The 25,874-nt window shown below is 53.6% G+C and overlaps 1 protein-coding gene across 3 annotated transcripts; it reads left to right on the top strand.

The window, feature by feature from the left end:
* Window positions 1-25: 25 nt before the first annotated feature.
* TOP3A (DNA topoisomerase III alpha) lies at window positions 26-25,243 on the top strand. Of its 3 annotated transcripts, XM_067714719.1 has the most exons (19): window positions 28-323; window positions 7,388-7,447; window positions 8,333-8,406; window positions 9,336-9,411; window positions 10,150-10,258; window positions 11,379-11,522; window positions 11,635-11,805; window positions 12,024-12,124; window positions 13,730-13,804; window positions 15,029-15,111; window positions 16,048-16,255; window positions 17,571-17,756; window positions 17,880-18,009; window positions 20,051-20,164; window positions 20,260-20,425; window positions 21,089-21,232; window positions 21,898-22,020; window positions 22,879-23,567; window positions 24,590-25,243. In XM_067714719.1, exons 1-19 carry the CDS (start codon window positions 144-146, stop codon window positions 24,766-24,768), a joined length of 3,012 nt encoding a protein of 1,003 aa, XP_067570820.1. In that variant the 5' UTR covers window positions 28-143; the 3' UTR covers window positions 24,769-25,243. The 3 variants fall into 3 exon arrangements, with proteins under 3 accessions (XP_067570822.1, XP_067570821.1, XP_067570820.1); XM_067714721.1 differs by lacking the exon at window positions 21,089-21,232 and having other exon boundaries at window positions 26-323; XM_067714720.1 differs by lacking the exon at window positions 20,051-20,164 and having other exon boundaries at window positions 27-323.
* Window positions 25,244-25,874: the final 631 nt, after the last annotated feature.

Here is a 25,874-nt window from a genome sequence, read left to right as displayed (position 1 = left end):
GGGAGTTGTAGTTCGCGGGGCTGTGCCCCTCACTCCGACGGAAGCGGCTGGAAGGCGGGCGGAAGCGGGCTGCGCAAGGGACTGCGGGTTAGCGGGAGGCTCCGGGTGCCTGGGGTGGCACCGCAGATTCGCGGGGCCTGGGAATGATCTTCCCTGTCGTCCGCCGCGCGCTCACCTGGCTGCCGCGGCCTGGGAGCCGGGCGCTGACCCTCGCCGACATGGAGGTGGCCCTGCGAGGCGTGCGGAAGATCCTCTGCGTGGCCGAGAAGAACGACGCGGCCAAGGGCATCGCGGACCTGTTGTCCGGCGGCCGCATGCGGCGGGTGAGGAGACCGCTGGGCGGGCGGAACGGGGACGAGCGGCCGCTGCTCCCACTGGGGGTCCTAGCCGTTGGGCCGGGGCCTCCGGGCGCCTCTTGCGACCGACGGGCGTTTAGAAACGGAGTTAACGTGTTTCTCGTTTGCTTGGAGACCTTGGGTCCGCCTTGCACGGCGGCGGATGCCAAGCGGGCCTGAGACTCGGAACCGCAGGCCACACTCCCCCGACTTGCTTTCGAGCCTGCGGGGTCACCCCCCTGCACGCCCGGCCCTATAGTCTAGGTGCATCCGACAGGGCGACCCGCCCGAGCCCCTGTTCCGTCGCTACTAACGAATTCCGAGAGTCAGGCGAGTTGGGGATCAGGTGTGTTCTGGACACGGAAGGCCCAAAGGAGAGGAACGGTGAGAAAGGGTCTGGGAAGGAGGTGACACGAGGCCTCAAGAGCTGTCAGGACACTCTCAATTACAAAAGTGGATCCTGAAACGGTTTTCTGGACATTTCCCAGAGCATGGGTGGACGTTCCCTGCTCTTTTTTCTTTCACATCACAGGGTCCTCAGGTCTCTGCTTCCCGCGGTGGATGGTGGGAACAGGAGCCGAGGTTGTGCGGGTGCTAGCTGACAGCGTCACCTCTTTTCCGGAGCTGAGTGTCCTGGTGACCAGCCCCAGGCTGTGCCCATTTCTAGGGCTCCAGGCTGCTTGAGACGAGCCCGTCTACACAGAGCTAACTTGTGTATCCTTCGGGCTCTGTTTGAGTATCTCTTTTTCAGGGAAGCTTTTCTTCACATCCCTCTCCCCCAGCTGGGTCAGGGTGCTGTGTGATAAGCTCACCCTGTCCTACTTGGAAGGCACTTCCCAGTTACAGTTCGATAATGTGCTGTTGATGTTGTATCCCTGGTACCTAACACGTGTCTGGAATACAGGAGGCCCTCAATCCATATTTGTTGGATGAACATTTGAGCTCAGTCTTGAAAGTTTTACCAGACACTGGAAACGCCATGTTCAAAGAACAACCCAGTGGCTTGAAACAGCTTGGCAAGTTCAAAAGCTGGGAGTTGGCATGGTAGGGGAAGGAGCCAGTGGGCACGGCAAGCATGGCAGTTGAAGGCACACTGTGAGAGGAGTAGAGAGCCACGTGTTTTACACGTGAGTGTCAACTTTTTTTTTGAAGATGTTGGGGGTAGGAGTTTATTAATTTATTTTTGCTGTGTTGGGTCTTGGTTTCAGTGCGAGGGCTTTCTCTACTTGTGGCAAGCGGGGGCCGCTCTTCATCGCAGTGTGCGGGCCTCTCACTATCGCGGCCTCTCTTGTTGCAGAGCACAGGCTCCAGACGCGCAGGCTCAGTAGTTGTGGCTCACGGGCCTAGTTGCTCCACGGCATGTGGGATCTTCCCGGACTAGGGCTCAAACCCGTGTCCCCTGCATTAGCAGGCAGATTCTCAACCACTGCGCCACCAGGGAAGCCCCTCAACTGTTTTGAAGTATACAGTTCGGCAGCGTTTAGTACTTTCCCAATGTTGTGCATCCGTCACCTCTGTTTAGTTCCAGTTTTTATCACACCAGGAGGAAACCCCGTAGCCATGAAGTAGTCACTCCTCATTCCCCACTTCTCCAAGCCGCTGGCAGTCACTAAGCTGCTTTGTGTCCTCAAAGATTTGTGTCTGTTCTGGATATTTCACACAAAAAGATTAATACAATACGTGGCCTTTTGTGTCAGGCTTCTTTCACTTAGCATTTTTGAGATCCGTTCATGTTGTAGTATGTTAGTACTACATTCCATTTTACGGCTGAATAATATCCTATCATATAGATAGATTACGTTTGGTTTATCTTTTCTTCAGTTGGTGAGCATTTGGACTGGTTCCACCTTTTGGCTCTTGTGAATAGAGCTACTATAGACGTTCATGTACAAGTTTTTACTTGAATACCTGTTTTTAGTTCTTTGGTGTAAATGCCTAGGAGTGGAATTGCTGGGTCATAAGTTAACTCTATGTTTAACTTTTTGAGGAAATGCCAAACTGTTTTCCACAGTGGCTGAAACATTTTACATTCTTACCATCAGTGTTCCAGTTTCTCCACATTCTGTCAACACTTGTTCTTTTTCTTTTCTTTTTTTAATTATCACCGTCCTGGTGGGTGTGAAATATCTTGTTGTGGTTTCAGTTTGCGTTTCCCAAATGACCGATGATGCTGAGCCTCTTTTCATGTGCTTGTTGGCCATTGTGTCTCCTTCTTTGGAGAAATGTCTATTCATGTCTTCTGCCCATTTTTGAATTGTCTTTTTGTAGTTGAGCTATGAGAGTTCTTTTTTTGTGTGTGTGGTACGCGGGCTCCTCACCCCTGCGGCCTTTCCCGTTGCGGAGCACAGGCTCTAGACGCGCAGGCCCAGCGGCCATGGCCCACGGGCGCAGCCACTTCACGGCATGTGGGATCCTCTGGGACCGTGGCACAAACCCGCGTCCCCTGCATCGGCAGGCGGACTCTCAACCACTGCGCCACCAGGGAAGCCCGAGAGTTCTTTATATATTCAGGATACTAGGTCCTTGTTAGATATATGATTTGCAGATGTTCTCATTCTGTGGATTGTCTTCTCACTTTATTGATAGTGTTCTCAGATGCACCTAAGTTTTTAATGTTAATGAAGTCCAGTTTATCTGTTTTTCCTTGTTTTGTTGATTATACTTTCACTGTTATATCTAAGAAGCCATTGCCAAACTGAAGGTCATGAAGATTTGCCCCTGTGTTTTCTTCTAAGAGTTTAAACTGTTATATTTGGGTCATTGATCCATTTTGAGTTAATTTTTCTATGTGGTATAAAGTAAAAATCCAGCTTTATCCTTTTACATATGAATAGCCAGTTTTTCTCAGCACTGTTTGTTTCCCATAGAATGGCCTTGGCATCCTTGTCAAAAAACAGTTGACCATAGATATTTGGGTTTATTTCTGTACTGTCAGTTCTGTCCCATTCTTCTGTATGTCTTTGCTTATGCCAGTACTACACTGTTTAGATTTCCTGTAGCTTGGTAGTAAGTTGTGAAATTGAGCAGTGGCAGTCCTCCTACTTTGTTCTTCTCTTTCAAAATTTTTTGGCTACTTGGGGCCCCTTGCAATTCCATATGAATTTCCTGTCTTAATAGTAAGTCTTCCAATCTATGAACACAGATTGTCTTTCCATTTATTTATGTCTTTAATTTTTCAATGTATTTTATTGAAGTATAGTTGACTTACAATGTGTGTTAATCTATATTGTACAGCAGAGTGACCCAGTTATAGATGTATGTACATTCTCTTTCATATTCTTTTCTGTTATGGTTTATCACAGGATGTTGAATATAGTTCCCTGTGCTATACGGTAGGACCTTGTTGTTTATCCATCCTATATAAAATAGTTTGCTAATTCCAAACTCCCAGTCCATCCCTCCCCCACCGCCCTTCCCCTTGGCAACCACAAATCTGTTCTCTGTGTCTGTGAGTCTGTTTCTGTTTCATAGATAAGTTCATTTGTGTCATGTTTTTGGTTCCACATATAAATGATATCATATGGTATTTCTCTTTCTCTTTCTGACTTACTTCGCTTAGTATGATGACCTCTAGGTCCATCCGTGTAGCTACAGATGGCATGATTTCATTCTTTCTATGGCTGAGTATGTCTTCTTTAATTTCCTTCAACAGTGTGTTACAGTTTTCATTGTGCTCTTGGATGCTGTTATAAATGGAATTGTTTAATTTGCTGTTCAGGTTGTTCGTTACTGTTGGGTTTTGTGTGTTGATCTTGGATCCTGCGACTTTGCTGACTTTGTTTATTAGCACTAATTGTTTCATTGTGGCTTCTTTAGGATGTTATCTATAAGATCATGTTGACTGTGAATAGACAGTTTTACTTCTTCCTTTCTGACTTGAATGTCTTTTCTTTCTTTTTCTTGCCCAGTTGCTCTGGTTAAAACTTGTAGTAATCTTGGATAGCAATGGCGAAAATAGACATTCTGTTTTGTTCCTGATTTTAGTGGAAAAGCTTTCAGCATTGAGTGTGATGTTAGCTGTGGGTTTTTTGTAAATGCCACACTTCACTTTATGGTGAAGGCTGTTGAATTTTTTTTTTTTGCGGTAGGCGGGCCTCTCACTGTTGTGGCCTCTCCCTTCCGGAGCACAGGCTCCGGATGTGCAGACTCAGCGGCCATGGCTCACGGGCCCAGCCACTCCATGGTATGTGCGATCTTCCCGGACCGGGGCACGAACCCATGTCCCCTGCATCGGCAGGCAGACTCTCAACAACTGCACCACCAGGGAAGCCCAAGGCTGTTGAATTTTTATCAAATGCTTTTTCTGCATCAGTTGAGATGAGCAGTGTAGGTTTTAAGTGGATCATACTTGTGTTTTATAAAGTCATTGTGGCCACAGAGAACTTGAAGAAAGGAAGGCTAGAGTCTGGGAGGCAGCTGTTGGGGTTCTCCATGTGGGGGGCAAGAGGCCTGAACCCTAGGGACCCAGGAGCACTGGGTGGGAGCAGAGGAAACGGAGAGGAAGGGAATGATGAAAGCAGTCAGGATGTAAAAGGTAAAAGTTCACCGTGCTTTCACACGTTTTGGTCCTTCTTCCTGAAATGACATTTTCCCTCTTTTCTCCTGATGAACTCTTCACCTTTTAAAATAAAAAATAAAGGACAACTTAAATGAACCTATTTTGTGAACACTTTCCTCAGCGTCCTCGCCATCCATTTCCTTCTCTGTTTCCGGATGCGTTCGCATCACTCTTTTTTTTTTTTTTTTTTTTTTTTTTTGCTGTACGCGGGCCTCTCACTGTTGCGGCCTCTCCCGTTGCGGAGCACAGGCTCCGGACGCGCAGGCTCAGCGGCCATGGCTCACGGGCCCAGCCGCTCCGCGGCATGTGGGATCTTCCCAGACCGGGGCACGAACCCGTGTCCCCTGCATTGGCAGGCGGACTCTCAACCACTGCGCCACCAGGGAAGCCCTTCTCATCACTCTTGATGCTGGCCATCATCACGGGTCGAGTTCTCTTGCTGCTCATCCCTCTCTCCCATGGCGTGTCGCTCCCTAAGACAGTGACGGGTCTGTTCATTTATTTATCCCTCACACAGGGCTTGCCTCGAATGAAGCAATCCCTGCCTTTAAGGGACTTAAATTCTGTGGAGGAGCTAAGACATCTGCACGCAGAGCTCAGAATCAGATGATAGTCGTTGCAGCTTTGTAATAGCAAAGAATGGAAGTAACGAGGACTGGTCATGGCAGCGGGTAGCAAAATAAATTGTACTTTCTTATGATAGATAGTTAGACACCTGTTATGGAAAAGACTTTCAAACATATACACAAATATGTATACATTTGAGAGAAATTCACCAAAATATTGACGCAAGATAGAATCTCTCTTCTTTCTTTAAAAGTAGTGCTCAAACGCTAGTAACTACTTCAGATAGTTGAGAGAATACAAACGTGTGTCAAGTAAACCAGCCCCACTGTCCACAGTGACCACTGTTAGTAACTTACAGATCTTTGAGGGCTTTATATTCAGGAGGAGAAATCTTAAAAAAGAATCCAGTAGATTCAGTGGCAGCAATGTGATCAGTCCCTACAGAGCACTTAGAGAAGATGGGACTGCTCTGGGGTTTGGGGGAGTTTGTTTTTTTTCTTTAGTTTTAATGGCGTGGATGGCGCTGCAAAGAGATCACAGAAGCCACATTCTTGGTCTGTCTACTAGGTTTTCTTCTTTCACTAGGCTCCAAAACTCTGCTGTAATTTGGGAGCAACCCATTCCCCTGAGCACCTCACCCAAGTGGTGGAATCATACGTAATTGAGTACTGTCCTCAGCTGGGAACTGCGGGGAGGCAAGTTGGAAATGCCAGGAAAAACATTTTACTTCCTCAGGACCATCCATTGGTGGAGGAGGCTGCCTGGGAGAGCCCTGGCCCCGGGTCGCACACATGCTGTTGGACAGGTCATCCACTAGGAGAGGATTAGAACAGTGGTTTCCAGACTGTTCCCGGGAGACCCAGGAGACCACGGACGTGCACCTCAGGAGCCACCTGGGGCCGGACTGGGGCTAGGCTATTAGCAGAGCTCAGCCTTGTTGCAGCCAGAATGCTTGGACCTTGTTACATATCAGGGTCCATGTAAGAGCTTGTCTGGGAAGCTTCAGTGCTTTCTTAAAAAGAGGTAGAAACCCCAGTGATGCAACGATTTCTTTTCTCTGGTACTAAAAGGGCTTAACTAGCAACTGGAGTTTGTAGAGGGGAGTTTCCTTTCTTGGCAACACTAGACGAGTGAACTCTTAAGATAAATTCCGTCTTTAAATTTGCCGTTGTGCCTCGAAAAGAGCCTCATTCAGTGTTTGACACAAAAATTGTGTGAGGATGTTCTCGACACGATCCTTCTTGGCGCTTGGAGGTTCCCCCAGTCCCACTCTGCCTGTGTCTTGTCTTCTGTGCAGCGTTGGTGTGAAACTCACATGCATAGCTACTTTTAACACCTTTGTAGAAGGTGGGATCTTCTCTGAGACGGTTTCGTTCACACATAAGTGCAGCTGAGGAGGAGCTGTGTGGGCTGGTTCCCAGGCCTGACTGCGGCTCATAGCGTTACTGGATTTCAGAGCCAGAGGGACCTCACAGGTAACTTTACTCAGAATAAATTGAGGTTCAGAAGGTGAAAACTTGCCTGTGGACACCAGTTTATTGGCGCAATTGTATGGCCAGGAAGTAGAGAGGTGTGTGTGGAGAACGGACAAAACCGTCAAGAGACACGTGTCCTAATCCTCTCTCTGGAGTAATAGTCATGTGATCCTGGACAAGTCCATTCTCAGCTCTAGAAAGATGTTAAGTGGTGTTAGCTGATCTCAGGTCACCTTGCAGCATGAAAGCTCTGTGGACTTGAGCAAGTACATGCTTGTAACTGAGTTCGGAGGGGCCCCTTCACAAATGGTCTTAGTGATTTCACCTTGTTTTAATCTATAGGAGGTACTGTTGCATTTTTAATATTCCCACTTATCAGGGATTTGCTTGATCTTTATGTGAGGAATCATTTGTCTTTTTTGTAATTTATAGATTTTCTTTTTGTTTTGTAGAGAGAAGGACTTTCCAGATTCAACAAGATCTATGAATTTGATTATCGTCTGCGTGGCCAGGTAGGTGCTGTAATACTTCTATGCTGTGGTTGAAGGATGCTTTCAGATCCATGGCGCCATTCTGGTGTACATTCTTTGGGTTTTTAGTTTTGGCTAAAAAGAGCAGCTGTTTACGACAAGCCCTCTCTGAATTGCTTGTATTTTAGAATTATTTAATCAAGGAGAATTAGCCTGGCCTTTGTAGAATATGTCACTGTCTTTTAAGAAAAACTATTGTTATGACCTAAAGATCACTGGTGACAGGTGATCGTTGGAAGCCTCTTTTTTATAAAATATGGTCCCAATCTTAACTCTTTATAACAAAAAAGAAGCTAATATACAATAGTTTAAATTTAAAAGGCATCACGGTACCAGAATTAGAATGATGATTGTATCGCTATAGTTTTGGCTTTGAAGAGGTATGTTTGTTTGTTTCTTCCCAGTCACCTGGTTTTGGGGTGTGTGTGTTTTAATAGACTTCTTTTTAGAGCAGTTGTAGCTTCACAGCAGAATTGAGAGGAAGGAAATACAGAGATTTCCCACATACTCCCTGCCCCGACGCATGCACAGCTGCATGTCGTCATCAGCCCCCACCAGACGGCACATTCATTACAACTGATGGACCTGCACGACACCACTGTCACCCAGAGCCCACATTTGACATTGGGGTTCACTCCGATCGTGTGCATTCTGTGGGTTTGGATGACGTGTACCTATTATTATAATATCATACAGAGCATTTTCACTGCCCTAAAAATCCTCTGTGCTCTGCCTGTTCATCCTCCCTTCCCCCCACCCCCTGATGACTATTTTCTTTTCCCTTTGATAGAAGGTCCCCTCTTCTATTTGAATGATTTGGGAAAATGTAATTGCTAAAAGACTAACTTGAATTTTGTTATCATTCAGAACGTCACCATGATAATGACTTCAGTCTCGGGACACTTGCTGGCTCATGATTTCCAGATGCAGTTTCGCAAGTGGTCAGTACGATTCCGGGGGTGGGGGGGAGCGTTCTGATTATGACAGTAAGTTGTGAAATATCACAGGCAGTGTGAGGCATGTCGGTGTTACTTTGTTACTTACAGCAGTAGGATGACTGAATCCACTGGGCTGCTGTAACAAAATACACACACTGGGTGGCTTATGAAGGACAGAAATGTGTTTCTTCCAGTTATGGAGGTAGGAGGTCGGAGTGCCTGCATGGTCCCTCGAGGGCCTTTTCCAGGCTGTGGCCTGCTGACCTCTCACTGTGTCCTCACATAGTGGAGGGTCTAGGGAGCCGGCCGGGGTCTCTTATAAGACCGCGAGTCCCCTTCATGAAGGCCCACACTCACGACCTGATCACCGGCCAAAGGCCCCACCTTCTGACACCGTCACATTGGTGTCGGGATTCCAGCATGTGAATTTGCAGGGAACACAAACCATAGATACCGTAGCAGTGACCTAGGATTAACTGGTTCGCTGTGACTTTTTACCATATGCTTAGAATAAACAGCCACTTTCAGGTGCGTTCCCCCAAAACACTCAGACCTTTTTTTTTTTGGCCGTGCTGCACGGCTTGGGGGGTCTTAGTTCCCCGACCAGCCAAGGATTGAATCCAGGCGCCGCAGTGGAAGCACCGAGTCCTAATCACAGGACCTCCAGGGAACTCCCTGCCCAGACCCTTTGCATGCAGGCACTGGATTGCAGTCACCCTATCGCAGATGCGTACGAAAGTTCCAGAATTTCTTCTTAGCTCCTGTTAATCGTCACGGAGAGTGCGTTGCCCAGAGGGTAACGCCTTGCCTGTAATCCTCTGGCGTTCCACAGGGGACTCTGTCTGGTGGGGATGCACCCATGAGGGCACTGGGGCAACCTTCTCCCATTGTGTGCTGAGCTAGGATTTCGTGTGTTTTCATTTCTTTTCCAGGCAGAGCTGCAATCCTCTTGTCCTCTTTGAAGCAGAAATTGAAAAGTACTGCCCAGAGAATTTTTTAGACATCAAGGTAGGATCTTTTGGAAGACATATTGAACAACCACCACCTAATGAAACCAAGTGGTTTCTGTATTTTGACTGCACTAAAATTGAAGGATAGGTTTTCCACTAAACTAAGTACCACGATTTAAAAAAATTATTCCCGCCCGTTACATAAATGAGGCCGTTTCAGCTAAGCGGCTGAGGGACCGAGTGAGCCTTTTTACGAGGAGCGGCTGCTTGACTAAACCCTGGGAGTGAGTGTGGTTGCGTCATCAGTGTCAGCTCCCCTCCCGCCCCCTGTCGGAGGGAAGAGACTGCGATCTGCAAGAGGCCATCTGGCGCTGAGCTGCGGTGTCTCGGGCAGTTAGGGCGCCTGTCCTTGGTTCACTGCTGACTAGGAGCGCTTTTTGGGATGAAGCTCGATTAGGGGGTGATTTTTTTTTTTTTTTAATTGAGGACATGATCAGAACCCCTAGAGCTGTTGGTGTGTTAGAGCCGAGTTTCAGGGCTCGTCAAGATGGTGTCGTCGTAATAAACCCCTGTCTTCTAGAAGCTCATGGGTGGGTGGGTGGGTCTAAGGTGGGGGGCAGTACTAGTGGCCTTGCCAGCCTTACCACGCACGGCGGGGACAGTTTTCTCCGTGTCTCCTCACCAAGCTGGCGTTCTCCAAGAACCTCATTAATGCTGGGGCAGATCCAGTGCAGAGCTGTCATGCGATCCTCTGCAGATCACGCTCTCACCACTCTTTCCCCACTGGGCGCTTCAGAAAACTCTGGAGCGAGAGGCTCGGCAGTGCCAGGTGCTGGTGATCTGGACCGACTGCGACAGAGAAGGTGAAAACATCGGGTTTGAGATCATCCACGTGTGCAAGGCTGGTGAGTGTCTGCTCTGGAGCCGCGGCAGGGGTGGCACCCTGTCCTGAGTCCCTCTGCCCGGCTCACGGGCTGTAGTCCAGGGCTTGTTGTGTGTTTGGTTCCAGTTGATTGCCAGATCCTTGAGAGCAGGGACTTGATATTCTGCTTTTAAAAATTAAATATTCACGGGCTTCCCTGGTGGCACAGTAGTTAAGGATCCGCCTGCCAACGCAGGGGAGACAGGTTCGAGCCCTGGTCCTGGAAGATCCCACATGCCGCGGAGCAGGTAAGCCCGTGCACCACAACTACTGAGCCTGTGCTCTAGAGCCCGCGAGCCACAACTACTGAGCCCGTGTGCCGCAACTACTGAAACCCACGTGCCCTAGAGCCCGTGCTCCACAACAAGAGAAGCCACCGTAACGAGAAGCTGCATCACAACGAGGAGTAGCCCCTGCTCGCCGAAACTAGAGAAAGCCCGTGCGCAGCAACGAAGACCCAACACGGCCAAAATTAATTAATTAATTAATTAAAAACTTAAATATTCACAAAGAATGTATACACTGTATGTAAAGTACAAAGAATAGTTCTAGAATGTTCTTTCTGGTTTTGTTTTTTAATTGTCTATATTCCTTGTACAATGCCTGAACATTAATAACTGTTGAAGTGAGCTTAATGATTTCAGGTAACTTAGAGGAAGTGACAAGCAGGCCATTCTCGGGCTTCAGAGAGTGGGGGGCTGCTCTCCTCCCTAAATGCTCTTGTGTTTCAAACTATACCGACTCCTAGGATTAAACATATTCAGTATTCACTCTCAGGGACAGGGTGCATGTCCTGTGTTATATCCATAACAGGACATGAACTTCCCCCAGGACCTTTTAATTAACATCTCCCTTTTCCCTAAAGGCCCAGGAGAGCACGAGATTGACACCTAGAAAGGCTCACGGAGAGGGTTTAGCTAATGGCTGAGATGCACTCGTTCCTGTTTCTGACACCTCTCAGCCTGGTTACAGTGAGGCTTCCCTCTTAGACAGCATGTCTCTGATTTAACTGAACCAGTCAAACTGGCTGCCTCGCAGCTTCATGAACTGGTTTACCCTCCGTTCACGGGGGACCTGCCCCGGTGCCCTTGTCTATTCCGCAGTGAAGCCCAGCCTGCAGGTGCTGCGAGCCCGTTTCTCCGAGATCACCGCCCGCGCTGTCCAGGCGGCCTGTGAAAACCTGATGGAGCCCGACCGCAGAGTGAGCGACGCCGTGGACGTGAGACAGGAGCTGGACCTGCGGATTGGTGAGGGGTGGGGTGGTGGGCAGGGGGCAGGGCTCGGGCTCAGACGGTGGCAGCTGCCTGTGACCTTGCAGTGCACGGCCTCTCCTTCCTTCCCTCCGTCCTCTCTCCTCAGGGGCTGCCTTCACCAGGTTCCAGACCCTGCGGCTGCAGAAGATCTTCCCTGAGGTGTTGGCGGAGCAGCTGATCAGTTATGGCAGCTGCCAGTTCCCCACCCTGGGGTTCGTGGTGGAGAGGTTCAAAGCCATTCAGGCATTTGTGCCAGAAACCTTCCACAGAATCAGAGGTGAGGCCGCTCGGGGTGCAGAAGCTGAGGGCACGTGGCGAGTCCTGGGTGCTAATTCAGGCTGTGGTTTGCATCTCGCTGCCCTTGACCCCCTCGGCACTGTGTTCAGGACCCACCTCAAGTGTCCGAGGTGGTCTCCTCTGTCTCATGGCTCTTGGCTTTCACCGTGATGGACCTTGTCCTCTCCGGGTCACGGCCTTCCTGTGTGCCCCCCACAGTGACTCACGACCACAGGGATGGCGCAGTGGAGTTCAGCTGGAAAAGGCATCGGCTTTTCAACCACACGGCTTGTCTCGTCCTCTATCAGCTGTGCATGGAGGTGAGAAGGGCTCTGAAGGTGATGGTCTCGGAAGACCATCCTGTGATTTCCCAGGCCGCTCCCTCTCTGCCCCATTTCCCACCAGACTGTAGCTTTCCGTCTGCATCCAGGACATCACTTTCTGGGTGCCAGTAACACTAGAACCCCATGCAAACAGCACTAGAAATGTGGAAGGAAAGACCTGTAGAACTTTTAGGTGAAACCAGAAATGCTAAGAAACACATAGTTAAAATCCCTCGTGAAGCAGTACACTGACACCAGAGACTGATAAGGACCAGCTGGGCCAGCCCAAACCCGAATCCTAGAGCTGGGTGGAGCTAGATGGCGTCTGCCCAGCGCCTTCCACTGGTCAGATGATGAAATCCAGAGACGTGAAAGGCACAGATGAGTGAATGTCATACAGTGATAACGACAGGACAGGAAAGTAGGGTAAAGGAAAGGAGAAGGGCCAGGGGCGGGGAGGGACTGCTCTAGGGCTGGGACTCGAGAAAGGCATCCCATGGTGACCGCCGAGTGAAGGTGGGAGTGGTCAGCAGCGATGGCCGTGGGAGGATCGAGACCTGCTCAGGCCGCAGGCCAGTCAGCCTCTGGTCCACCCTCAGACGCCCGCTCTGTGGTGCTGCTTCCCGTCGCTCAGCACACGATGGCCTGTGTTAAGCCAGGGGCTGCACGCGGTGGTACCTGAATAAAACTCAGAGGCCTCTAGGTTTAGTGAGTCAGGGATGCCTCTTGGCTCTGGCCCCCGGCAGGTTTAGTACTGACTTGGTATCGGGGAGTAATAACTTGCGCACCTGCTACAGGCCAGACGCGCTGTATGTTATGTGTTATTTGTTCAGTCCTGGTGGTGCCTCTGGGGGTGGTAATGCCAACCCATGCCACAGGCGGGGAAGCTGGAGAAAGTTGAGTAACTGTGCAGACACACTCGAGCTAGTGGGGCCCGAGCTCAGACAGCTCCTGCAGACCACGCTGCCTCTCGGGTCGCCCCACCTGTCAGCTGCTCTCCCCTTTGGCCCTCAAGGTTACACAGTCTGCACGTTTGTCTGTTGAATAAAAAGACTTGCCCGTTTTCTGCTTTACCAGGATGTGGTGCAGGGAAACATGGCAGGTGGGGTGCTTGGAGCTCCTTGTCCAAGAGCACCTGGTCCGCAGTCTATTTGCAGAGAGAAATTTGAGTTTTGATTTGTAAATATCCTCACGAACAAATCACTTAAGCTGAGTTCTTTATCCTTTTGCATTCCCTTAAAAATGTGAGGTTGGTCTTAAGATTAGAGTTCTCCAGTTTGTATTATGTAACGTCTCCTATTTCCAGCTCTGTATTGTCGTGAATTTAAAAAAAAAAACAAAACAGTAGCACCGTGCATGCATAGACAGGAAACTAAGGAGATGCCGAGGCTCTGGAGTGGACGCCTTGGGGCTTGTGAACTTGCCCCTCAGAGCCTTACTTTGAGTGAGAAGCAGGCGCTGGTGTCCAGCACACTGTGGGCTGCAAGCTCACGTCTTGAGGTGGGGAGCAGGGCCACTGTGGGCAGTGCCGGGGGCGGCCAAGGAAAGCTGGGAGGATGCTCCAGCAGGTTTAAGTGGCCTCTGCTTTTCCTGGCTTTCTAGGATCCCAGGGCGACCGTGGTGGAGGTCAGGTCCAAGGCAAAAAGCAAGTGGAGGCCTCAAGCTTTGGACACTGTGGTATGTTCTTGGGGTCTGTGCCAGCCCTGAGGAGCTCCGACTTCTGCGGCTGGGGTGGGGCTTCTGCTGCGGAGGGTGGGGCCCAGTGGCCGGAAGCACCTCTTCCCAGTGCCGCACAGGAATGCTCTTAGAAGTAGAAGCCCCAGAGCGCAGGCCTGCCTGACCTCTTACATCAGCTAGTAAACGCGATATAACTGCTCTATGTGGGGTTTTGGAAACAAGGAATAGAAATCACCCATCACCTCTCCGTCTTTAGGTAATTGCTGATGTAATTTTGGTGTCTTCCTTTATTTTCGGTGTCCTTATTTTTTACAGCATTACTGGAATAGTTAGTGTTTTCCACCCAAACATTTTCTTTAATGTTTTTGCATAATGTATGTAAACATCATTTTAAATATCTACTTTATTAGCCTACCCTAGAACAGGGCTTCTGAGATCTTTTAGATCCCAAGAAGAACCACCCAACGGGACACAAGTCTGAATAAACCACATTAGGGTGTCCCTTCCCAGTCACCACTCTGTAGGAAAGTTCAGGGTGTAATTACTGTCAGGGTTGCCTCTGAAGGTTGAACATGCAGAACGTGCAGGGACTGGTGGGCAGTGCACCCTTTATTGCGGGGTGGGCGTGTGTGTGTGTGTGTGTGTGTGCGCGTGCGTGTGCACGCGCGTGGTGAGGGACGATGGGAGGGGGTTACGGATTGATTGTGTACTGTAGGCATGAGTGTTTCATCCCTCACTGGTTAATACGCTTTCACGTGTAGCCAGCAGCATTGTCGGAGGGTCGCCAAGGGGAAGGGACATCTGGTGGTCCCCCATGAGGCTTGGAAGAATGGCGTTCATCACCCAGGGGATGTCCCCGGGGTTCAGATGGTGTCCCCAAAGTGCGGGTCTCAGACTGCTGGCATTAGAATAGATACTTTAGACGCTTGTTAAAAGCGCAGATTCCCAGCCTCTGTGCTGGCCCTCCTCTCTGAGAATCCCTAGTGCTCAGGCCCAGGAGCCTGCTCGCATCCCAGGTGGTTCTGGCTTCTGCACATTGGAGTCTGGGAACCCCTGGGCTGGGGCCTGGCTCTGCCCAGCAGTCCCGGAAACCTTTCCGCAGCACAGCCTTTCACGCAGACATGTGAGAGCAGCTGGAGGGACGCCAGGAAGTTCTGAAGAGGAGGCGTGTGGGCGTTTGGGGGCCTGTGACTCACGCACTGTGCCTGTCCACACATCTTACAGGAGCTTGAGAAGCTGGCTTCTCGAAAGTTGAGGATAAATGCTAAAGAAACCATGAGGATTGCTGAAAAGCTCTACACTCAAGGGTAAATATTCGCCCACATCTGGGAAGAGACGTTGATGCACCTTTATCAGGGTGAAATACTTTAGAAATAGAGCTTATGAGGAAACCAGACTGTCTAGATACCACCCGGCTCTCAAGTAGAGGAATTTTGACTTTGACTTCTCTTTTCTGATGGAAAAGGCATTTCAAAGTCACTCAAATCCTAAAATAACACTCCACAGAGTAAACTCAAATCCCACTCTCGAGCTCTCAGCCGGCGGGGCGCCGGGGCCCTGGCAGGGGCGGGTGGCACCTTTAGGACTCGTGTGCCTGCTGTAAACCATCCTGCCTTGGGGGTCGTGAGCACCCAGTGCCATCCAGGGACAGTGTGGCCACACTGAGCCATGTGGCAGTCACTCGCCGTAAGTGGCTGTCGAGCACGTGAAATTTGGGTTGTCCAAACTGGGACGTGCTGAGAGTGTAAACATAATGCGTTTTGAAGGCTCGTGTGAGAAAAGGATGTAAATTGTCCCAGCAATGTTTAAGTGGCTAATGGAATGTTTAAAATTGCACACAGGGTCCACCTTGTAGTTCAGGGGCAGCATCGTTCTTTCTCTTCTTTAAGACGAGCCACGGAGCATGGGCCGCCCGGGTCAGGACCGCAGGGCTTGTCCTGGGATCATTCTGTCCACCCATGCTGGGGAGGTGGGGAAGTGCCCCAAGTGCCCCGGGGGCAGGAGGGCTGGGCTGGAGCAGGTGTGCCCTTGCATCTGTCCCCGACCTCCGGGAGTGACCCAGCAGGACGCCTGTTGCTTCTCACCCACTGCGGGGGTCACGTCTCAGGGCTTTCCCCAGCGTGGGTAACGTAGTTGCCTGGATCAGACGGGCTGTTGCAGGTGTCACCAGTGTTCTCGAGCTGATTTAGTCGTTTATAGACCAATTCAGCAATTTCTTGTTGTGTTTGTTTGGCTTTGTTTAGGTACATCAGCTATCCCCGAACTGAAACAAACATTTTCCCCAAAGACTTAGACCTGACGGCGCTGGTGGAGGAACAGACCCACGATCCACGCTGGGGGCCCTTTGCCCAGAGCATTCTAGAGCGGGGCGGCCCCACTCCACGCAACGGGAACAAGTCTGACCAAGCTCACCCTCCCATCCACCCCACCAAGTACACGGACAGCCTGCAGGTTGGTTTCCCTGGCTCTGCTGCCGCAGAACCCGCAGGGAGGTCAGGGGTCAGGGCTGGGGTTTGAATCTACTCTGCGGGCTCTGTCTTCCGGAGCTAAATGGGTTCGAAATTTCCATCTCAGAAAAGAGGTCGTGTCAACATCCTCCTCCCACAGTCTGCCTGGCTTCCCGAGAGACCCCCATGGGGGCTCTGCTCCATCTAGCCCTCCCCTGCACTCCGTCCCCTCCCTCTGCTGCTGCCCTGACCCTCACCACAAACCAGGTGGCCCCTTCCCTGAGCCCGTGCTCGGCCCCCACCCTTCTCCTCCCAAGACTGGGCCAGTTTCCGTCACCTTCCCGAAACTTCACCGCCACCCTCCGGCCGCACTCCAGGCTGGGGGCTTTCTCACCCAGCGCCTGGAGCCTGTAACACGGGCCGGCCGTGCTCTCAGCCAGGCACACGCTCCAGGGGCCACGGCTGCTGAGGCCTGCTTGGCGGCTGCAGGCTTACTGTTTTGTTCTTCCTTTAATAACACACGTTCTTTCTGATTCTGAAAGCTGTACATGTTTATTTTAGAGAATTCACAAAATAAAAAAGATTATAAGGAAGTAAAAAATTGCCTGTAACCTCACCATTTCCTGAGAACCACGTTTTTATCCTTTGTGTGTATATAATTCTTACAACTAAATTATAACCTTAAACAGCTTTGTAAACTAATGTTTTCTGTTTTATATCATGAATATTTCCCCACAGGCTAAAATATTTTAACGTATGGTATATGATGATTGCATAGAGGTACTGTATTTTGCTAGATCTGTTTTTAAAGGATGATCTACTGCAGTTAACGTTTGCATAATAGATATTTATGTGGATGTCACATTTCCTTTGAAGACATTCTCAGAAGGAGAACTTTCGGATATCAGTATGATCGTCTTACAGGCTTCTGATAGAGGGGCTTCACTATGTCCTTGTTCCCGAAAGGGTGGAGGATGACCACGAGCCCTGTGACAGGCCTGAGGCTGCCGGTGCATCTTCAGTCTGTGTGTCCTACACACCCTGGGCCTCTTGGAAACTGGGTGCTTTCGCTTTGGTTTCTGCTCAGACTGGGTTTACATCAGAGGAGTTGCTTTCCAGTCTTGATGGCAAGGGGACTCCACTTGTGAAGTTTATTGGCCTAAACCCACAAGCAGCGAGGGATCTGCCTACACTGCACTTGGGCACGGGGCTGCAGGAGCTGCGCTCTGGTGTGTGGAGCTTTGGGCTGGAAGCTAGCACCAGCCAGACTGAACTGCCCGCAGCGTCTAGAGGGACCAGGGCTCCTCTTCTCCCCACAGGGGGACGAGCAGCGACTGTACGAGCTCATCGTCCGCCACTTCCTGGCCTGCTGCTCCCAGGATGCCCAGGGCCAGGAGACCACCGTGGAGATTGACATCGCACAGGAGCGCTTCGTGGCCCACGGCCTCGTAATCCTGGCCCGAAACTATCTGGACGTGTATCCCTACGATCGCTGGAGTGAAAAGGTGACACAGCGGGTAGGGGGGACCGTCGTGCTCCCGGCCCCTGCACCACGTGACAGAACAGAGCGTGGTCTGTGCCTGGGCGCCGGGCAGGGGTCTGACCACCACATCTGCTGCCCTATGTAGACCCTCCCTGTCTACAGTCGAGGCTCCTGCTTTCAGCCCAGCACCGTGGAGATGGTGGACGGGGAGACCAGTCCACCCCAGCTGCTCACTGAGGCCGACCTTATCGCCCTCATGGAGAAGCACGGCATCGGTAAGTAGCTTGTCATCATGGTAACCAGCGGCTCTTGCCCTCTCATGGGTGTGGGGCCCAGTTCTCCTCTGGTCTAACGAGGGGGCTGTGTTCCCCTCCCCACTTTGTAGCTAAGGGGAGCTTAAGAGCAGTTAAGAGCTTGTCTCAGGCCACAGTGTGCGAGCTGTGAACACCTGGGTCCAGACAAGTCTGCAGTCGGCGCCCTTAACCACTGCCCTGCACCACCCGCATAGGGACATAGTGTTTCCCGTTACTTGGGAGTCTCACCTGGGGCACACTGACTGGTATTTTTGGCCCACACAGGAATTTGTTGTTTTTGTTGTATTCTTAACAAGGTGCTAACATTTAAACTGCCAGGATTCACGTAAACACTCTTTTGAAGCATCAGGAGGTCTGGCAGCCTTGAGTGGTGGCCGTTTTCTGTCGCTGGTCCAGAAGGGCCAGCACCACAGGGCAGGGGGCGCATGTGGAGGGGTGGCCCCCAGGCACAGCCGCCTCACTGCAGAGTGAGTTTTGTGCCCCTGCCTGGAGCCCACTGGCCATCACTGTGCTACCCAGAAAGCCTGTGGGTTTAGGTACAAGTAGAGGTAGTTCACCCACCATAATTTGTTTATAAAAACTTTGGTCCACAAGAGCTGACCTTGGTCTAGACCCTGGGGACACAGTAATGAGGCCTGGTCCTTCCCTTCAAGGGCTCATCCAGCAGGAGAAACAAACCCAACCAAAACATTAGATGCATCGGGAGAGGTTCTGCAGGGACCTCAGAACCTCGTGGTGAGAACTCGCGCTGAATGAAGGCAGGGCCTGAGGAAGGACGCGGGGACCGGCAGGCACATGCTGTGGGGGGAGGTTCTGGAAGGCAAGGCCGGAAAGATGATTTGAGCCCGACTCTGCGGGGCCTGGACACCGGGCTCAGGGGTCGGATGTGCCGAGGTCAGCAGAGAGCCGCCTGAGATTTCTAAGAAAGGAGCTCACAGACCTACATTGAAGCAGTGGTAACAGCTTTATTGAGACATAATTCACACACCGTCCACTCTACTGAGCTCAGAGGTACAGTCCAGTGTTCAGTAGATTCATGGAATTGTGCAGCCATGGCCACAGTCCACTTCAGAGCATTTTCGTCACCTCAGAAGCCCCATGCCCGTTAGCTGTCCCCCTCCCCTGCAGCCCCCCAGCCCTCATCTTTCTGCCTCAGTGGATGTGCCTGTCCTAGACATTTCTTATCAATGAACGACATAGTGTGTGGCCTTCTGCACCTGGCGTCCCACGTTGCCTGCTCTGCGGGCTCGTCCAGGTAGCGTCTCAGTGCTTCACTCCTTTTCACCACCAAACCTCTTCCGTCGTGTGGATGGACCACATTTCGTTTGTCCATTCATCAACTTGTGGACATTTGGGTTGTTTCTAGTTTTTTGTTACTGTGCATAGTGCTGCTATGAATATTTGTGTAGAGGTTCTTGTGTGGACATGATTTCAGTTCTCTTGGGACATCCCTGTTGCAGAATTGAGGGGTCACATGGTGACTCTGTGTTTAACACTATGAGGAGCCTCCAGACTTTTCCACGGCGGCTGCACCATCTTACAATCCATGCAAGAGTCGGGGGTTTCACCAACATTTGCCGCTCTCTGTCTTTTGGGTTGTACCTGTCCCAGTAAGAGTGAAGTGGTATTTCTTTGTGGTTTTGATTTGCATTTCGTTGGTGGCAGAGCTACATTTCAGAAGATCCCCTTGGTTGTGGCATAAAGAGTGGGCTGGGTGAAGGAAGAGACCAGCAGCCAGGAGACCAGGGACGTTGTAATGATGTGGACGAGTGATGTGGGCCCTGACACGTGGCGGGGGGCAGGGGGGCTTACAGAAGGGATTTCCAAGCTGGGCTTGACAGCTGGAGTGTGTGGACGTGGGGGAGAGGAGGCTGCTGTTGTGGTTTCCACGTGGCCGGCTCTGAGTGGAGGTGTGTCACCTGCAACAGGAAGTCCAGGCAGAGGAGGGGGGCTGCGCGGGGTTGGGGCGTGGGTTAGTCTGAGTGACAAGGGTGGCCTGCAGGTACCGACGCGACGCACGCGGAGCACATCGAGACCATCAAGGCCCGAATGTACGTCGGGCTCACGCCAGACAAGCGCTTTCTCCCCGGGCACCTGGGCATGGGGCTTGTGGAAGGTGAGGAGCCGGGGACTCGAGCTTGGGCAGAGGGCGGGGTGTCACTGAAGCCCCGTGGGTGTGTCCGAGCCACACGATGCTGCCCTTGTTCACAGGCTATGACTCCATGGGCTACGAGATGTCCAAGCCTGACCTGCGGGCCGAGCTGGAGGCTGACCTGAAGCTCATCTGCGAGGGGAAGAAGGACAAGCTCGTGGTCCTGCAGCAGCAGGTGCAGAAGTACAAGCAGGTCTTCATCGAAGCCATGGCCAAAGCCCAGAGGTGAGTACGGGCCTGCTCTCCTGTGCAAGCCCGCTCAGCCCCGGTGACGGCGTGCCCCAGATGCCGCTGTTCCCGCCAGGCAGCTCACCCTCGCCGGTGGCCATGGCCCCTCCAGGCTTTCCTCCCGGGTTTGGCTGGTTCCCGCTGCAGAGCCTTGCCAGTCTGGAGACCGTAACCAGAAAGACCTGGTCCAGTTTCTCTGGGCTGTTGGCTTTGGAAACGCCCTTTCCATCCTGTCCTGAGTTAGCAGGCAGCACAGCCTCGTGGGTGGGTCCACCGGGTGCTGGTGTGCACCCCGCTGTTCTCTAGGGCACTGGGAGGTGGCTGTAATAAGTAGCATGTGTGTATTCTGTTAGAAGTAACACGTTTCCTAACCCCGTACCAACTTTGAAAAGAAATGCATGCGCTAGTTTAAACTGGATGCCAGACCCACACTCGGGTGTGTGTGCAGCCGGGCCGTCTTGTTTGCTTGCTGTGGGGCTAGTGGCGAGGCAGAAGCGCCTGCCTGCGGCTGGATCCCTCCTGGGAGCCGCGGGTTGGAGGAGCCGGCTGCTTGGCCAGCACGGCGCCCTGTTCCCGGTGCTCCACCTCAGGCCTCTGGCTGACTGGCCGGCTCCCCGGGTCGTGCGTGCTCACGCGGTAAATGCTCTGCTGGTTCTTCAGGTTGGACGAGGCCTTGTCGCAGTACTTTGGGGCAGGGGTGGAGCTGGCCCAGCAAGAAGCCATCTTCCCAGCTGTGCCAGAGCCCGTCAGGAAGTGCCCACAGTGCGGCAAGGACATGGTCCTCAAGACCAGGAAGAGCGGCGGGTCAGTGCCCAGCTGTGCCTTCCCGGCCCCGCCCCCCGCCCCGCCCCCCGCCCCGCCCCACCCCACCCCTGCAGCCCAGCACCAGAGGCTGTGCAGGGCCCATCCTTTTGTTCCCACGTTGCTATTTAGATGCAGGCCTGCTTCACCAGCCCCTGGACTGGGCGTTGGGGCTGGAATGGTGGCCCTGGGGGTGTGAGGCCCTGTGGGAATGGGCGGGTGGGGGGCTGGTGAGGGCGGGGCTTGTCCCCTGGGGATGGATGGCGCTCGCCCTGTGTGTGGACGGCGATGCGGACCCCACTGGTTGCTGACCCACTGAGCCCGTTTTCCTCCTCACAAAGCTGCAGGGAGGGGGAGGATCGGATTCTCTGCAGCATGTGCAGCCTGGGCAGGTGTCCAGGCTGCCGGAGGCCTAGGCGGGCTCAGGGAGCACCCAGGGGCCAGCGGGGCCCTGCCGTGGTCTGGGCGCTGGCAGCGGCTTGGCTGTTTTTAAGCAGGAAGAGGCGTCAGCAGTATGACTGTGGGGATTTCAGGGACGTAAATGCAGGCTGGTTTTCCTGTCACTCAGTGTCAGTGACCACCGTGTCTTCCAGAACCATGAGTGTCCCATGTCATCAGCTGGAGCTGTCTCCGGCAGCTCTTGTGTGACCCCGGCCCTCACTCCCCAGGTTCTACCTCAGCTGCACGGGGTTCCCGGAATGTCGCTCGGCCGTGTGGTTCCCGGACAGTGTGCTGGAGGCCAGCAGGGATGGGAGCGTGTGTCCAGTGTGTCAGCCACACCCCGTTTACAGGTGAGCTGGGGGCTGAGGCACCTGCAGGATGGGCACAGGGTGCCATCCCTGGGGGCCCTCATTCCTTGGCACCTCCTGGAGGAGCCCAACCTTTCCCCGCCTCTCCTACCGTGGGCTGACGCGGAGGCTGAGGAAGGTGGTCTCCTCCAGAAAGCCCCAGGCCCGCGCCTAGGGCTGGTCCCCAGACCTTTGGTCATGGGACCCCTTCAACTCTCAGAAATCACGGAGGAACCCAGAGAGCTTCTGTTGTGAGTTAATATTTATAACGATTCTACCACGTTTTCAGCTAAGGTGGAGGCATCGTTTAAAATGTTTATTAACGTGTTTGTAACAAATGCGTTCTAACATAAGTGAACATGTTTTTAGAATAAAATGTACTTATTTTCAAAAAAGAAAAAAACGAGAGGAAGATTGCATTGTTTTCCATTTTTGCCAATTTAACGGTCTGGCTTAACAGGAGACGGTAGGATTCTCAGCTCTCCATCTGCAGTCAGTCTGCTGAGTTTACTGTGCGTTTCGGAGCTTCTGGAAAACCCTAATGCATGCACACAGGAGAATGAGAGCAAAGCCCGCGTGCGTCCTAGTGCCGCTACCAAGCAGTGTACCGTCACGTTGAGAGGCCCTGGACCACGCTGAACTGGGGCACAGGGAGGCGCACCTTCCAGAGGCTTCTGGGTTCTGGCGGGTGATGGGCCTTAGAGCTCATCTCCCTCCTGCTCTGCGCTCCTGTGCGACCGCAGGGGCCGGGCTGGCTGCGCCTTGCGTGGCTTTCCTAGGTGGGGTGGGCACAGCCCTGTGTGGACCAAGAAGACTCGCACCCGGTAGTTAACGTGTTTTCTCATCTTCTGGCCTCACTAGGTTGAAGTTCAAGTTTAAGCGAGGCAGCCTTCCCCCAACCATGCCACTGGAATTTGTCGGCTGCGTTGGTGGCTGTGACGAGACCCTGAGGGAGATCTTGGACCTCAGGTTTTCACGGGGGCCCACCCGAGCTGGCCAGCCGGTCAGCCAGCCCTCCGGCCACCTGCAGGCCAGCCAGCCCCTGGACAGAATGGGCAGCAGCCAGCACGGCCACCCCCAGCCTCCTGCCATCAGGCCCTCGAATGCTCTGGCCAGGACTGCGCCCCTGCCCGCCGCCGAGGGCGAAGGCAACTCGGTGACCTGCAACTGTGGCCGGGAGGCCCTGCTGCTCACCGTCCGGAAGGAGGGGCCCAACCAGGGCCGCCAGTTCTACAAGTGCAGCGGCGGCGGCTGCAGCTTCTTCCTCTGGGCCGACAGCGGCCACCCAGAAGCAGAGGGGCCTCCCTCCGAGGTGCCCAGACCCCCGGGCGGCTCACTGGGACGCCCGCCGGGCTCAGGGAAGCCCCTGGGCGGGCCCGGAAGCCCCGGCGATGGTGGCGGCGGCGCACGCTGCCTGTGCAGCCAGCCCGCTGTCACGCGCACTGTGCAGAAGGACGGGCCCAACAAGGGGCGCCAGTTCCACACGTGCGCCAAGCCCCGGGAGCAGCAGTGCGGCTTCTTCCAGTGGGTGGACGAGAACGTGGCCCCAGGTGAGGGGGCACACAGGGCCTGCCCGAGGAGGGCAGGGGTGGTGGGGTGGGGGCACGGGTTGCCTTGCTCCCCCTCCCCGCTCAGTCACGCCTCCTGCAAGGTCACGGGCAGCTTGCTGTGTGCCGGGCGCCACGCCGTTGTATCTGTGTGTCTTCTCTCACCTTCATCGGGTGGCGGTTGTGATTGCGACTCACAGGAGAGGAGGGCGAGGCCCAGACGGGTGGCGGGACCTGTCGGGGTCACACAGCGACACGGCCCAGGCCTGGCTCCTGGGTCCGCCTGCTCCCGTAGCCCTGCGCTCCTCCCGCCTTTGTAAACCTGGAGGGCTCTGTATCGGAGCCTCATCCTGTAAGACGGAGGCCCTGGCCCTGATACCTGGTTCCTGCCCTGGGTTACACAGCTTGGGTTGGCGCCCCACGGATGGGTGTGGGGAGGACCGCTGCTGGACGCTGGGTCAAGGTGAATGACGCACCTGAAGGCACCTGGCCCCTCCAGGACACGCGGAAGCCTGGTCACGCGTGAGGGAGCCTGGCGGGAGCTTTCTCTTGGGGCCCACCTGTGTGACCTTGAACCACTTGGTGCGGCTTCTCAGCCTGTTTCCTCCGTAAGATGGGCACCTGCCCACCCTTCTAGGGTCTGTGTTAGCCTGAAACTGTGACTCTAGCACACGTGCGGCAGGTCTGCACACACAGGGAGAACCCAGAGGCTTGGGGCAGGCGGAGGCTGGAGACGCTAGTGCCGTGCGGGATGTTGTCCTTCGGCGCTCACGGCAGACACACAAGGGCTCCCGGTGGGCGGAGGTGGTGTCTGGTCTCTGGGCTGCCTGGTCATTTGTCCTGGGTGATGGGGCGGCCAGTACTGTGAGGCTCTTGGAGGACTGGAAGGGCCCAGAGCTCGGGCTCTGCACGCGCTCAGGGGGCTGCTTGCTTGGTCCCTGCTTCTGCGTGTAGGTGACACGGGTCCCCTACCAGGGCTGGGGCTCTGCCGTCCACACTCATTTCTCCCCTCGCTCTCCCCGCAGGGACCTTTGGAGGCCCCCCCTGGGCAGGAGCCAGAGGAGGAAGCCGGGAGCCGGAGGCCAGAAGCAAAAGGGCCCGGGCTGGTTCCTCGGACGCCGGGTCCGCGGCCAAGAAACCCCGGAAGTGCAGCCTTTGCCACCAGCCTGGACACACCCGTCCCTTCTGTCCTCAGAACAGATGAGGGCAGGGTAGGGCCAAGGGGGCCACTGCCTCCACCTGCTGCTTTTGTCTCGGGAAACGAGCCGTTTCTCCAGGGCCAGGTGGCCCTGCGCTGCCAGGGCGGCTTTGAGGAAAGTGGCTGCTCTTGGAGTGTGACCTGTGTTCTAAGGAGTCCGGGTCCAGACCGCTCTCTCAAGAAGGCCACGCCTGGTGGACAGCGGCCCTGTGTCTGGGGCTCAGGAACGGCCATGGCCACAGCTGAGACGCCATGGAGGCTGCCCCCTGCGATCCACGGGGGCCGTGCTGTCGGCGCCCTAGCGGGAATCAGCCCGGCCCTTGAGGGGCCTCCCTCCACAGACGTCCTGAGAACGGGTAGGACGGCAGGGATCCCCTGTTCAGAAGTTGTGTCTACAGAAGGGTTATCCCTCTTTCTCGAAGCTGCTGTGGCCAGGACGCCCCACAGCTCATGTGCCTCAATAAAGGATTCTACCCCTTGACCCTGGCGGGTGATGGTGTAGCGTCTGGTGAGAGTTGGCAGGAGTGACGGGCACTTGCAGGACCCCGGGCAGTGCCTGGGTCCTCTTGCCATCCTCTGGCCCCAGTGGCCTCCCCCGGCCGCACCGCTGTCCTCTGGGGCAGAGAAGAGCCGCCGGTGCAAGACTCCGACGCTTCCCGTCTCCACACCCTGCAGAGGTCTCTGTGCGCCTCGCCCGCCTCCCGAGAGCCTTGGGAGCCGAGCAGAAGCAGGTCGGCTTCGCTCCGTGGTTTAGACAGCGAGCTGGAGGACAGGCTGCCGGCGTCACCCTGCTAGTGGAGAAATGAACTGTCCTCAGGTCTTGGGACTCCCAGCCCCAAACCCTTCACTCAGACCAGTCCTTGTGCCCTGGCGGGGGGGCGGGATGCCCGCAGCCGCCCCTGGAGCATCCGGGCGGTGGGTGTGGGTCGGCCCCGCAGCCCAGTCTACTTTGTGGTTTTACGTGTGCCGGCCATTTCACATAGACGGAACCGTGCGGCCCGTGGGCCGTGTGTCTGCTTTTCTCTGAGTGGCGTGTCTTCCAGGGTCGCCCCTGTGGTTGCGTGTCGGTGTTCTGTGCCTTTTTACAACTGAACTAGTCCGCTGTGTGCATG

Source organism: Pseudorca crassidens, chromosome 19, assembly GCF_039906515.1.
Source record: "Pseudorca crassidens isolate mPseCra1 chromosome 19, mPseCra1.hap1, whole genome shotgun sequence".
NCBI classification, from domain to species: Eukaryota; Metazoa; Chordata; class Mammalia; order Artiodactyla; family Delphinidae; genus Pseudorca; species Pseudorca crassidens.
This window is presented reverse-complemented; position numbering and strand designations above follow the sequence as displayed.